The following is a 15,145-nucleotide window of genomic DNA, read 5'->3' as shown; positions in this document are numbered from 1 at the left end:
ACTCCCTTTTCATTATTAACAGCTATTTTGTGCTGCAGTTAATACAGACAGCTTACTACAGAGACATAAAATGACTGAAAGGTCTACTTTAAAGAGGTGACTTACCTTTAGCATCTTCCTGTATTAAGGGAGGGAACTGCTTTCATACCATGTCTAGCAGTGTTTTCTCCCCTCTCATGTAGCAACCAGGGTTGATCACAGCTAGTGCCTGTTGAGTATGGATTGCACTGTAGTTATGTTATAAAACCTAGTTTTTCTGAAGATTGACTTTCACATTGTATATGAAATAAGCAATAAATTTTGCGTTTAACATTTTATTAGTTCAGTGCTTATTTCTTAGTCGATGCTAATTCAAATGTTAACTGAGTCATCTATGCACAGAGGCAAGAAGCAGGAGAGCATACTTTTAGCTTCAGTGTTTCATGCACCTCAATTTGAATAACAAATTGTGAGATTTGCCTGTGACGAATGAAAACCAATAAATATGCTGTACTTGTTTTCAATTTTATGTGAAGGCTTTGGACTTTTAGATCCATTTTAAACAAACCTTTGCAAAACATGCCAATGTGGCGAATATAAAACTAATCCATCCAAATTCTAGACCACAAAATCTTTAAAAGTAGTACAGAAATAAAAAAAAATGGTGCACTCACACTTTCAGTAATCATTACAAATATGCTGAACTGTTGATACAGAGGGATGAAGAAGAAAGGGTGGGGTTGTATATGGGTTTGTTTAACAAATGACAAATAACATTCTTACAAATCTTACAAATAATTAAATAATTAAATTCAAGAAGGTAAACTGTTTATGTTCATTACATCTAAAGTTATGCATCTCCTTTTTTTGTTTACTTTTGACCGGTATGACATTTGGTGCATTAAAATAACTAGTTCAGATCGCACATTCATAATTATGGCAAAGACTGCTGACTTGACAGGTGTCCAGAAGACTATTATTGACATCCTCCGCAGGGATGGAATGCTTGCTGTTTGCGTGCTGTATCAAAACATATTTATGGAAGAGCAAAATGTGGTAGGAAAATGTGCACAAGCAACAGGGGTGACTGTAGCCTTGAGAGGATTGTCAAGAAAAGTAAATTCAAGAACTTGGACTAAGGCTGGTGTCGGTCCTTCAAGAACCATCTTCAGGAAATGGGCTACAACTGCTGCATTCCTAATATCAAGCCACTGAACCAGGGACGAAGACAAAGTGTCTTACCTGGGCTAAAGTGTGTGTGCGTGCGTGTATAAATCTGGCACAAGCTACAGTGGTCAGCAGGTGTCTGCTCCAAAAATCAGCATGCCATGTTTGACTGCTATGGATAGGGCCCATGCAATAAGGCAACTTCAAGCTGCTGTTCTGCAAAACCAAGTTGTGGCGTTGTCTGGAGTGAGCCCTAGTACCATCTCTTAATTGAAGACCAAGTTCCATATAACAGGGAATGAGTGGGCGTCCCAGGCAGACAACACCGCAAGAAGATGGTTTCTTCAACCAGTCAGCACTGCTGACTTCTACAGAATTGCAGTCAAGGTTTGCAGGATGATATAGTGACTGCTCTCTGCCCAGACAATCCGGAACAGACTGAATGCAGCCAATCTCCAGTCTCATCGGAATGCCATGGAGGCCTTCCATGACTGCCCTTCAGACATGTTTGCGTTGGTGTCTGCAATGTGTGTGTGCACTGAAACCAGAACATGGGGAAGAACGTTATGTTGAGCGATATGTCCAGAATTAAGACCACTAGCTATGTGGTGACGCTAGATGATGCTCAGGAATATTTTTTCCTTTTGTGGACTTTTGATAGTTTTGTGGAGAGACAATAATTATTTCAGTTTATTATTATTTCATTTGATTTGATTTATCACTGCCTTGTCATTAACAATGGTATACATATGTCTAAAATAAAAAATGATACAAGAACACTATTATGCAAGTGTGATTTTTATATATCCACAGTGGGGGGAAAAAAGTATTTAGTCAGTCACCAATTGTGCAAGTTCTCCCACTTAAAAAGATTAGAGAGGCCTGTAATTGACCTCATAGGTAGACCTCAACTATCAAAAATCACATTTGTCTGATTTTTAAAGAATTTATTTGCAGATAATGGTGGAAAATAAGTATTTGGTCAATAACAAAAGTTCTTCTCAATACTTTGTTATATAACCTTTGTTGGCAATGACAGAGGTCAAACGTTTTCTGTAAGTCTTCACAAGGTTGGCACACACCGTTGCTGGTATGTTGGCCCATTCCTCCATGCAGATCTCCTCTAGAGCAGTGATGTTTTGGGGCTGTCGGCGGGCAACATGGACTTTCAGCTCTATGGGGTTTTCTATGGGGTTGAGATCTGGAGACTGGCTAGGCCACTCCAGGACCTTGAAATGCTTCTTACGAAGCCACTCCTTTGTTGATTGAGGGAGATTAGCAGTGGTCTTGTAGGTCTCCCATTTTCTGATTATTGCTCCCACAGTAGATTTCTTCACATCAAGCTGCTTGCCTATTGCAGATTCACTCTTCCCAGCCTGGTGCAGATCTACAATTTTGTTTCTGGTGTCCTTCGACAGCTCTTTGGTCTTCACCATAGTGGAGTTTGGAGTGTGACTGTTTGAGGTTGTGGGCAGGTGTCTGTTAACAAGTTCAAACAGGTGCCATAAGTGGAGGACAGAGAAGCCAGAGAATTTTTTTTTTCAGTATATTTACATTTGATGTTAACCTTTTTAAATGTTTTAAAAATTGTTGTTTTACTGGGCTGGCTAGCTGTAATATTTAGATGCAGCAGTGTGTATCTCTTTCAGTCTCTCACTTTTTCTGTTACTTTTTATCCTCCTAACCCACCTTAACCTCCCTGCTTACTCATGATGTCAGAACGTAGTTGCAAAATAGCCATAGCCAACAACTATGCTTACATTAAACTTTAGTTTAGAATATAATATAGGAAACTGTATGGCAGTTCCCTACTATAATGCATATTTTTAAGCTAATGTTTATATATTTATAGATTTGTTAATTTTTCATTCTGTTCTGTTAAATACATTTGTTTTGATAAATGCACATTTGCTTTTATAAAATGCTTACTTGGGCAGCAGTAAGGGTTTTGGTGATGCATAACACTGCTGTAAAGGTGAATTAGTGAAAAGGGACACTTGGATCAGCCTTGTAATCATTCTCTGACCCCTGACTAAGGAAATACTCTTACTCCAGTAAACATCACTTATTGGTCACATTCAGACAACAGACTAAGGCAGCTAACTCCACCTGTACAGAGAGATCAGCAGTAAGACGAGGAGTCACTTGGAGGAGCAGCCGTACTCCATAACTCCTCACTTGCTTGCTCTTCCTCTCACTTTTCCTGTTCCTCATCTACTCTCTGTGCTCCAGCCACCCCTCCTCCTCCTCCTCCTCCTCCTGTCTCACTCACATATCTTTCTCCTTCCATCTGGAAGTTCTGGAATGGATGTTGGAGAGTTTTGTGTTGCTTGGCAACGGTGGTTGCCATGGGAACCCAGAAGAAATCCCTTGCTGCCCGGGAAAATGAAATTAATTAAAACACTAATTAAAAAAAAGGCTGAAAAAGATCCAAAATCTAACAAACATAGCTATGATGCTGGTCTCATAATTACATGTAGCATTCCTTTCACTTAAAGAAGGCATTATGTGTGTATTTTATGTTGACCATTAATGATTTGGGCTGCACTCCAAGGATGCATTTTACTACTGTTTGGCCTGAGTTTGTGCTAGTGTGTTTGCAATTACATACATCTGTTTGTGCAATTACATACATGCATATGCCTGTATATGCTGGTTAATTGACAGTTATTTGATTGACCAAACACTCTTAATTGGGCTAGGATTGGGAGGCTCAATTTGACCAGTCAGTGCCTGCTCTTGCTCTCATGTGTCTCTCACTCACTCGTGCACACACACGTGTGCAGACCCTGTCCAACCCCCTTTTGTCCTTTATTGTGCCTTCATGTAGACTAGAGGCAGTTATATAAACATCATTGGGAGCAAACACCCTCGCTTGCAGCTTTGAAGCACTGTTCTTTGCTTCCCCTAGCAGCCTGAATCTCTGGGCGGGACTTAGAAGAGCCAGTCAGGCTAGTAGACAAGACCCAGGCTTGATATTTTAAAGGGGAAGCAGGGGGTTGGAGAATCATGTTCAAGTGACACCATTTGGACCTGATCCTTGTAAACATTTAGAATGACCCTTATGAGAAGGAGCAGCAACAAACTTTTCATTGCACAATCCACGTCTCCTACCAGTCAGTCCTGTACTTTTGTCCGTTTGTCCCCACTGCTCACTTGTGGTTTTGCGGTCACACTGTATTTTGCTCAGTTTATGTCTAGTTATGGGACCTATGTCTCCCACCACTTTGCATTTACAAATGTGTGAATACAGTTGAAACTTTTCATTTCCAGTCTGGATGCCCTTTGGGTTTGAGATTTGTTCTTTGGTCATCCTGTGAACAGCTACTGATTCTGCAGAGCTTGGTTGCCACTCAGCAATGTAGCATGTGCCTGTTTCACAACACCTATTAGACTGATTCATCGCATGAGCAACAGCACACTGCAACAGTAACTCTGGTGCTGAGCATTTGTTACATTTTCTGATATGTCTGGACAAGAGAATGGGCACTGGAGTTCTAAAAATCATAAGATGCTCACCATTTAAAGTCTCTTCTCTCCTGTGTCTCGAACTTTGTATAGTCTCTCTCTTGTGCGCGCTCTCTTTCGCTTACACACACATGCATACTCTCAGTATCAATCTCCTTGAGCTGGCTGTAACTGTGAAACCATGCAAGGGGAAGTGTGTGTGTGTGTGTGTGTGTGTGTGTGTGTGTGTGTGTGTGTGTGTGTGTGTGTGTGTGTGTGTGTGTGTGTGTGTGTGTGTCGGAGTAAAGCGGAGAGGGAGGGATTGTGTGGGCAGGAGTGATGAAAATCAGGACTAAAATAAACTGACACCGTTTGCTGAGACTGCCTTATGTGTGCACACTCATGTTTTGAGTTGTGTCCTCCCTTCTGTGTTACTGTGTCCTTTCATGAAACAGTCGCCTATGTCATGTTAAACAATGATATCTTAACCTTATACCTCATGTGTAGACACTCAACTTTTTTCTGTGTAGTAAACATTTTCCTCTCTTAAAGGCAGCAGGCTATAGGGTAATTTAGTTGCTCGTTATGCGCATGTTCTCATTGACTGCGTAGGTGGTGCTTTCTTAGGTTTATAGGGTTGTGCGTTCTCACTTGCATTCTTGCATTGATTGCATGTAGTGCAGATGGTAAAACTGAGATGTAATATTCTTGTAATATATAGTGAACCCACAGTGTGTCGATGAAATAACTGTGTCACATGTCGGCAGGAAGCACTGTAAACATGCAGGTGGATTTTACACGTTCATTTAATTCACTTGGTGTAAGTTTTAGGGAAGAAAAGCTAATAAATTCACAACTGGTGCATCCCTTGTAACCGGGATCATAGTTTGCCTTGTATTTCCTGATTAATGAAACACTTCAGTTAAACAAGTATGTTGTGGTTTTAGTTTTGGAGATACAAGTCTTTTACCTAGCAATGTCAGTGTGTAATATGTACATTATATGGCTCATTCAAAAATTCTTTGAAAACCGAGGCTACAAAAAAGGAGTTAGCCCACCCTGTTTAGTAATAGCCTGTCCAGTTCTAGACAGACTTTTCATTAGAATTTGTAATGTTACTGTGAGAATTTGATTGCATTCAACCACAACAGCATTTCTGAGGTTGGATACTAATGCTTAGTTCCATTACTTTAAATGTCTAGTGCAATAAAAAGGTATAACATGATTCATCTTCATTGACTTGAAGATGCAAAGTTGGAAGACTCTTTCACATCGTTGAACCCGAACCATCTAATCAAGAGAAGGATGGATAATTTGGAACATTCTGAGGAGGATTAAGGTTAATCCTTTTAAGGCAGTGATGTAAGCTTTTTTTTTTCTTCTTTTTTTTTATTCCTTAATGAAACTCACATGACTCTATTATACACAGAACTGTTTCTGAAGTGAAAGAAATTACTGAATTTGTCAAAGCATTATTAGCAGTATTAGTAATTAGTAGCATTTTTTCAGTTTTATTTTAGTTTTGGGATTCCCTTCTTAATGATGCCTCCTGATTTATCATCAGGTGTGTCATGGTGAGTTTCGTTTTGGTTATGCTTGGCATTGCTTGAACAATATTTATTGGATGACATGAACATTTTATTAGACCTCTAAGAACGTGTTCCTGAAGTCACAAGCCCAATTATGCATTTTTTTTTTATTATTATTATATATTTTTTTTTTTACACCCACCACCCTCAAATAATCTGCCTACAATATGATGGTTACTGTAAACATGTCAGCTCTATGTAGAGTAGTGGCCCGGAAGTGGAAAAACTTCAGCAAGGATAGACTTCAGCCTGAGAGGAGATGCGTTCAAGAGAGATAACAAAGAAGGGAAAGAGCGGAGCAGGGAAGATATGGTTTAACATAGAGAACGTGCAACAGATACTTTCAATACGTCTTTAAATTTATTGTGACTTAGTAATTGTATTCACTCAATATTAAGTGCAGATGTAATTGTTTAACGCATGTTTCATAATGAAAGTGCTGTCTTTTGTTTAATTAAATTTTCTTGACAATTACTTAAATCCACACAATGTTAAATGTTGACAGATATATAATTGAAAAAAGTTGCATAGTTTTTAGTCATCAGAATTGCATGTATGTGATTTAAGGCTTTAATAGAACACCAAATGAGAATCTGCATTGTAAGACAATTGTGACAAATTGGGTATTTTTTTGTGTGTATGGGTAGCTGTGTTGTCAATGTTTGAACACAAGCTGTTGAGGCACCTTTCATTTCTTTCTTGAGAGAACTAGTAGGAAAATGGGCTTTTTAACCAAGTAATACCAATGTATGGAGAAAAGAAAAAAAAACATAGGCTACTAGAGAAGTTATCCAACTCATTGTTAGCCTTAAACTAAATACAACAGAAGGACCAGGCCAGTGACTGAGAACACCCCCTCTTCAGGTACTAGTGTATATGCAAGTTGTTATCCATGGGTATTACAACACAAATGGTGACTGTGGTTGTCTTGTCTTTACATCCATGTCTGTAAATGATATTTAGATGAGGAAGAAAGCATGGATTGGTCATTAAATAGTAAGGGGTAAATGTGGGTTTTGACTGCTCTGTAGGATTTTTTGTGTGCGTGTGTGCATGTGTTTATCTCCTGTGAGATTATTCCACAGTGATCCAATTAGTGCTGGAGTTACCCACCTATTTTAACAGCGGAAATCAGCTTGTGCTAATACCACAGGTATCATACTTTGCAACAGGGCAGGGAAGCACTCCTCCGCTTTTAATTTCTGGTACAGTGGACCTGTCATGCTTGCTACTAATCCCAGCCACAGTCACATCGAAGCCCTCTTCCTCCTTTTAACTAACAAGATTGCTGAGACCCATAAGTTATATCCGTATGCACTATACATACTGTGATATCCTTGGATGACCACTTGACATATTGTGATCTGTGCTTTTTAAGAATTGCGCTGCTTTTAGAATTTCTGCATATGAAAGGCCAATTCGGCAGTCATATTTGCAGCAGTATTCTAGCTGTTGTATTTCCCTTTTCTGTACCATCCTGCCAAGTGAGGCCCATTATTGTTGCTATGGGAACAATGAGGCTCATCTTTGCTGGCTGTTTTGATCCTTCTTTCTCTCCCAACCCCTGTCCTCTCGTAAGCAAAAGCAGCACGTCACTTTTAAGAGCTTGTGACTTCTGCAAATGTTACACTCGAGCAAACAGTTGGCAGTTGGTCTGGAGTGCCGTTAAAGCGCTGTGGTCAGGACTGTAAGGAAGAGAATGGGCCAGCCTTTAGCAGGAACTGGTGAAGTGAAAGGTTAAGCCAGCTGCCTGATGAGGGATTTGCTGAAATAGATGAGTGGTGTCTCTCTTCTGAATAAGGGTGTAATCCTCTCAACAGTGTCTAATCTGTGGCTGTGTAGATTTTGGTGCCATTATTGTTGTCCTCCTTCGTTAATTTACAGTGCTTATCAGTTGTCCTCTGTCCATACCCTCATACTGAATATGGGTGGAGTACAGAAAGGGAAAATCTCATGCCATTATGTAACTTTAAATAAAACACTTGGAATTTTTACAGACCTGAGTGATTGAACTTATAGTAATCAAAAAACAGACTGGGGAAACTCCTAAAAAGACTAAAGATAATGTAGTCTCCGGAACACCAGGTAACTGTTGTCTGACGTTCCCTGAGTGGTCAACACCGGTAGTGTGTTTTTTGTTTTTTTTTGTTTTTTTTGCGGGGGGTGGGGGGTCACAGCGGTTGGGGCTGTGTAGTCGCAATGTTCAATGTAGCAATGTTCATAATAATCAACTGCAATGTGTTTTTTTTTTTTTTGTTGGTGTGGGTTTTTGTACTTTTTTTTTTTCCTTCCTTTTTTGTGGTTAGTCTGCATAGAATTCCATGTGTGTTTTGCTGTTTGGTTGGACTTTACATTGGCTACTTCCTCTGTCCTCACCAATGTGAGCATATTTGTGTTTGCTTTGGCATAACTGACGTCATTGGTTTATTGGTAGTTGATAACTAAATACTGTTATTCATTAAAGGTAAAGACCAGTATGACCTTTTATGTTTAGGGGAGTGTTATGCAATTTCATATTGTCTATAGCTGTTCAAAGCTGAAATGTTTGTCATTGTCTTTTGTCAATTCATTTATATATATATTTTTTATTATTAGGCTTTCTTCTATTCAAGGATTTCTGTATGAACGAGATTGATGAGGCAGTCCCACAGCTGAAGTTTTATGAAGAGGTAAGAAAAGCTTTGAATTTCTTACTTCAGATGCAAGTGCAGAGTCTCGCTTTCTTAGGAGTCTGATATCCTTTGCCCATTTAACCATTCACCCAGCTACTGTATTCTGCTCACCACACTATCATTGTTTTGAAAAGAACACAGCCCGATAGGTGGTGTTTTATCCACCACTAGGAAGTTGTCAAGTATGTATCAGATTAAAGAGCATGTGATTGTATTTCAGATTACTGCAATCTCATTTTGTCTTCTCAGATTAAAGAGTACGAGAAACTGGATTCAGAGGAAGAGAGGCTAAGTCGCAGCCGGCAGATTTACGATGGCTACATTATGAAGGAGCTCCTATCGTGTTCTCATGTGAGAATACATCACATTCCATTAAAAATAAATCAGTACTCATGCTGATGCATGTAATTTTGTTTTTCTGGTGCTGTGTTGCTTTAAGCCAATGAACCTTTCTTGCCCACTTAATCAGCCCAGGCACCATTTAAATTTAGTCTTTTTTCTAGACCTCCAGGCATGCGCTCAATTATTGACCCTACTTGGCATCCACTCTTCCTCAAAGGAAATAAAATGAAAGAATACTGAATGCACCAACACAATGGCACAAGGACCCTTCAAGTCACACAGATTATATTACTGTATCACATATTTGGATCATAAAACAGTAGTTCAGTGAAAGAAGGCATGGTGAATAAATGGTAGGTGCCTTGTGTTTACTCTAAATGCTTCTTGCTCTAGGTTTGACAGTGTTTGTATGTCTTGCAGCCTTTCTCTAAGAAAGCAGTGGACCATGTCCAGTCGCACCTTGCCAAGAAACAGGTGCCTCCATCCCTCTTTCAGGTAAGAGACTTTCTATTCTGTGCATGTAGGATCCGACATTCTAAACAGATTAGATTACAAAGTTATGTAAATAGTTTTGTACTGTATATTGTTAAACCCCCTAAGGGTATTTTCTCTTAAATTATCTTAAAATATCATTTTAAAATTATCTTAAAAATATAAATATTTAATCTCTGCTGTCACTACAGTGGGACCCCACAGTACCTAGAGCCCTCCGACCCTAAAGTCAGATTTTAGACATTCGTAATGTTTCCTGTGAAAGCCCAGATGGAAGTTGCACACTATGAGATTTAAGAGGTTCAGTGGAAAGGGTGGGCTCTACATATTCAGCAAATGTTTAAACAGTTTTTTATGTATTATCTGTATTGTCACAAAGATATTAATAGAAACACAGCACATTTTACTCCAGAGGGTTAAAATACTACCATCCAGAATGACCGACCTACCTGACCATATAGCTCCCTTCCTTTAAAACTCAAGCAGTCAAATAACTTGGTGTGAGCTCATTAGCCTCCTCCTCATTCATGAATGAGCCATTCAGAGCTCATTTAGAACCAAGAAAAGGCACATAGTTCACTATGGCTGGTAAAACTGGGCATTTCCATGTTAATTTCCTTTCTAACCTGGTGTAATTTAAGAGTAACTTAATATCTTCCCAAATTAATATAAAAGAATGAAATATCTATCTGTTTTCTGCCATTATTGTTCATATTAACAAACAAACTCTTGGCTGCTGTACTGTGTGCTGTTCGTAGTTTGCTGCATCACATTTACAGCAAAGCTCCATGCTTAATGGTGCCACACGGCACTGTGCTACAGCAAACCTAAGGATTGGAAGTGCATTAAAAATGTCTGGATTGCCCCCGATCTCAAGTCACTGGATCAGCCCGGGACACCCCTACTATTGTATATGCATACAGTTGTGGTTAGAAGTTTACATACTCATTATTGACACGAATGTCATGGAAATGTTGGACTTTCAGGAATTTCTTTTGACTATTATAATGTTTATTTGCTGCTAAATTAACAAATAATACATAAAGCTGTATTGTGAAGTGTGCGTAAAAGTGACATTTTTGTTTTTTAGTCAAGGTTTCATTTACATAGACAAAGCCAGCTTTGTCTTCCTTTGATATGTTTGCCAGGACATAATAGAGAAATACCGCTCACTAGTCATGTTAATTATGACATTGGGCATTCCATCCTTAATCATTAAATTTTAAAGTGCTTTTGCACAGAATGCAGGGGTACTAACCTGGTATAATCAGGATTGTGGCTTGCTTCATAAGCCAATATCCAAGGCATAATACATGGATTGCTCATATGATGTGTTCGTTTTCTCTCCTTAGCCATACATTGTGGAAATTTGTGACAGTCTGCGGGGGAAGATCTTTCAGAAGTTTATAGAAAGGTATGGCTTTTGTGATACCTAGATTTCCTGTTACCTTATCGTGAGTTTGTCTAACATTCCAACCTGTTTCTCTTCCATACAGTGATAAGTTCACTCGTTTCTGCCAGTGGAAGAATGTCGAATTAAATATTCATGTAAGTGTAGTCTTATGTGTCAGTTCAGTAAGTTTATACAGGTTAATTAATGAATGCATTTATGTCTGGACCTAACACCACAGTTTGAACCAAGTTTTATCTGTATTTCGTATTAACAGACCCTTTGTATTCTTTTAGTTAACCATGAATGATTTCAGCGTTCATCGAATCATTGGTAGAGGGGGGTTTGGGGAAGTGTATGGCTGCAGGAAAGCAGACACAGGGAAAATGTGAGTACGCGAAATGAACCTTGAATGAGGAAAAACTTTTTAAAGACGTGGAAAAAGCTTAAAGAAAATGGATTATAGATTTTTATACTTGGGTGCACTGCTTTATGTCTGTCAGGTATGCCATGAAGTGTTTGGATAAGAAGCGGATTAAGATGAAGCAGGGTGAGACCCTGGCACTCAATGAGAGAATCATGCTGTCATTGGTCAGCACAGGGGTAAGTGACGTGTTTACAGATATGATCTCCTGGAGTACGACTACACGCCTTACTTTTAAGATTCTCCCTCTTGTGTTGGAGTGTACAGCTTACATTTTACATGTTTGCTCTTTAGTATTAGGCTGCTTGTTTGGAGCAGTATAACATAGTGGAGCATATTGGGATACTCAACATGGAGGTTAATAACCACTTGATTTTCTTTGCTTTTTGGGCTGAACAATATAAAAATAATGCGTTGTGATATTTATTACTATAACCATGGATAGGGTACAAAAGGTACATTCAGCAATATACCTCCCATTATAGTGAGTGTATATTTAGTGATCACTTGAGATGACTTGCATTATTTATTACAGTTGAAGTTTTTGAGTGTGTCAAGACTCAGGGGTTGCTCATTTGCATTATGTGATGTGTGCTATAACATGGACCTCCCAGCAATGCTTGGTTCTAACACAGCAATTGTATTACTAAAGCTAAATTTAAAAATCTCAGTTATGACCATCATGAACCTTTTGGTTATGAAAGCTTGAATCTTGTCTTTTCTGTCACTTTTTTGTCTCTCTTGCTCTTTCTTTCTCCAGGACTGTCCATTTATTGTGTGTATGACCTATGCCTTCCACACCCCTGATAAGCTGTGTTTCATCCTGGATTTGATGAATGGTAAGAACTGACCCATCTTCCTCTCTGCTCCTTGTCTCATGTCCAGAACTGCTCTGCTCCTTAGATCCCGCTAACCAGGACTCTTCTTTCCAATAGGATTACAATAATAAAAGCACAAATGTTGGGCCTTCATGCAGGCTTGTCCAGAGGCGGTGCTTAGTTTTTGCATTTACTCCTGTTTTAATTCTAATTCCCTGTTTTGTGGTGTATAGACTGTGCTTAGTCAAGTAGGATTCATCATAAAGATGCCTGCCATTGCATTTCTTTAATATTTGCACAGGCATCTTCTCTATCTACCGGTCTGTTAGTGAATACAGCGCAAATTTAGTGTTGCTTCCAGAAAGGTTAAAACTATGCTGAAAATATCAACTGGTGTTTTAGGTGGAGACCTTCACTACCATCTCTCCCAGCATGGAGTCTTTAGTGAGAAGGAAATGCGCTTCTATGCAGCAGAGATTATCCTGGGCTTGGAGCACATGCATAATCGATTTGTTGTCTACAGAGACCTCAAGGTAATGGCAACCTTTTCTAGAGCTTTCAGTTGTCTTTGTGTGCTTGCCCTAATATTGCTTGTGCTGAATAATTCTTCTACCAGGTATGTAGTATCGCATGGTATGTGAGTTGTATTTTTTTGCTTAAAAGCAAGACTCTTTTGGTGTACTGTATTGTATATACTGAAATGTTGGGCGACATTCTTTCTGTATCGCGTGGTTTATTGTCATAGAAGACAATTTCAGAAGACCTTATTTTGGTGCACTGTTGTCCAGCTCTTTGTTTTGATGGTCGACAATGTGGGTGTTTAAACACAAAGTATGAGTGTTGCATACACAAATCATAGAATTTCTGGTAAGCAAAGTAAGTAAGTAAGAGCATGTCAGTTGAGGCTTAATTAAGACAAATAAACATAGTTCAGCACAGTTTAGCAATGATTTTTAGTATATTGTCATCATTGGTTTGGCTTCAAAACTGTATAATTCTCTACAAATCAACAATTGCAGAAATCACAAAAATGTTACCATCATAGGCCATTCTGCTTCTACCTGGTGTTTGGGTTTTGTTTTGTGTGTTTTATTTTTTGTGATTTTGATTAAGGCTAGGGCTGAGACACAACACTTCAATCAACTAGGTTTTGTATAAACATAGTAAATATAGATTTACAATAGAGGACTAAACTCTGTTTAAAAGTTTGTTTGTTTCTTTTAAATAAAAACCCTTGATAAATCATCCTCACTATGACTTTTAATGTGTTTTAACCATCACGAGGCAGAGGCCTTGTATTTGTTGTGTTATCTGTGTGATCAGAGATGCTAAAGGACTTTTCGGTATTCCCTAAAGAATTTGCATTCCCTCATACAGTTCAGTTCTTTCCATGAACACATCATCTCGTAGATTCTCCCAGTTTAGGATTGTTCACATAAAAGCTGCTACTATGAATGAACTTCATATAAGACGAAGAACATAAGTGTGTGTATAAAGAAACAAAATATGTATTATATATATTATTTGATAACCTAAAGCAAGTGGTGTAATTGTAAATTAATGTTTCATTAATTAATAATGTGATGTATTGCTTTCCACAAAAGTGTAACTGCTCTAGGGTGTTGCTAAAATGGACACAATTTAGCATTCAAGAGTAAATTGAGAACATTTTTGTTAAAAGCACATGCAAAATATTCAAGTAATATAACTAGTTCGGCACCCGCAGATGTTGGTGTAGCTTAACTATAAGTGGAACAAATGACACAAAATGCTTAATGCATCATATTGCAACATTTGAGATTCTGATCTAATTTCCCTGAAAGCCATATTCCTCATGGCAATGCATCAACCATAAAAACCACACCCCTTCAAATTAGTGTTACATTAGGTAGATGCACAAAGACATTTTAGAAAATGGGGAAGTTCAAAATCTAAACAATGCTTAAAAAATAACTGCATTGCAAACAGAACCATACATCAGGTATGCCACCATTATGCAGCTTTAGTTATCAGTGAGAAGCCTGTGCTCTGTGGCCTGCGTGTTTAAGGATGCTCAGAATTGTCTTGTGTTGGGGTTACTCTAGAGGCAGAGCTTTTCTGTTTTTCTTCAGTCTGTGTTCTGGTCTCCTATATCATCTTATCTCTTTTTTTCCCTTTTCCTCCTCAGCCTGCCAACATCCTCTTAGATGAGCATGGCCATGTCCGCATCTCTGACTTGGGTTTGGCATGCGATTTCTCCAAGAAGAAACCCCACGCCAGTGTGTAAGTGCTCTAAAATGACTATTTAGTGATTGTTGAAAACATGCATATAAATTGTTTAGACACATTATACACTATTAATGGAAGGGTTGCTCAGTTGATTAATTTAGCCAGTCATAGTTAATTTTTTTTTGTTTTTGATTATGGAATTTACAAAAGATAAAATGCATTAAAATGCCCACATTTCCTTTTCAATAGACAGTGTGTGGTAATTTCAAATGTATTTATTTTAAACAGATTTACAGACTGTATCTAAAGGACAAGGTTTAATTTTGGGTCCAGTTTTATTTTTATTTATAAAAATCAAGCTGCAAAGTGGATGTCAGACATCAGACTTCAGCTGTTTAATGTATGTGGTGGGGAAAGGTGTATAGTAAAGGTGTATGATATTGACAAAATTATATCTCAATATTTTCTGGGATTCTGCTGATCACGATAATCAGACTGTACTTTTCATCCTTCTAAATGTGTTTGTAAAAGTCTTGTATTGTTCTAGTTTGATTATTTCCTTAAAACTGAAGTTTTTTGGTTAAAAATACAAAAAAACAGTGCAAGTGTTACTGACA

General features: G+C 38.3%; 1 protein-coding gene across 2 annotated transcripts in view; it reads left to right on the top strand.

The window, feature by feature from the left end:
• The window catches only part of grk3 (G protein-coupled receptor kinase 3), a 44,818-nt gene that overhangs the window by 14,134 nt on the left and 15,539 nt on the right, over nucleotides 1-15,145 (top strand). The window contains exons 1-11 of one of the 2 annotated variants that reach the window (XM_072658693.1): nucleotides 2,677-2,680; nucleotides 8,777-8,851; nucleotides 9,104-9,205; nucleotides 9,617-9,691; nucleotides 11,041-11,102; nucleotides 11,185-11,236; nucleotides 11,375-11,466; nucleotides 11,582-11,681; nucleotides 12,263-12,341; nucleotides 12,723-12,853; nucleotides 14,488-14,582. In XM_072658693.1, coding sequence (XP_072514794.1) covers nucleotides 8,804-8,851; nucleotides 9,104-9,205; nucleotides 9,617-9,691; nucleotides 11,041-11,102; nucleotides 11,185-11,236; nucleotides 11,375-11,466; nucleotides 11,582-11,681; nucleotides 12,263-12,341; nucleotides 12,723-12,853; nucleotides 14,488-14,582 — 836 coding nt within the window. In that variant the 5' untranslated portion in view covers nucleotides 2,677-2,680; nucleotides 8,777-8,803. Of the gene's footprint in view, nucleotides 1-2,676; nucleotides 2,681-8,776; nucleotides 8,852-9,103; nucleotides 9,206-9,616; nucleotides 9,692-11,040; nucleotides 11,103-11,184; nucleotides 11,237-11,374; nucleotides 11,467-11,581; nucleotides 11,682-12,262; nucleotides 12,342-12,722; nucleotides 12,854-14,487; nucleotides 14,583-15,145 lie in introns of those variants that run through there. The other variant, XM_072658692.1, reaches the window with a different exon arrangement.

Source organism: Salminus brasiliensis, chromosome 16 (genome assembly GCF_030463535.1).
Source record: "Salminus brasiliensis chromosome 16, fSalBra1.hap2, whole genome shotgun sequence".
Lineage (NCBI taxonomy): Eukaryota > Metazoa > Chordata > Actinopteri > Characiformes > Bryconidae > Salminus > Salminus brasiliensis.
The sequence above is the reverse complement of the archived record's forward strand: the minus strand, read 5'-3'. Positions and strand labels throughout refer to the sequence as shown.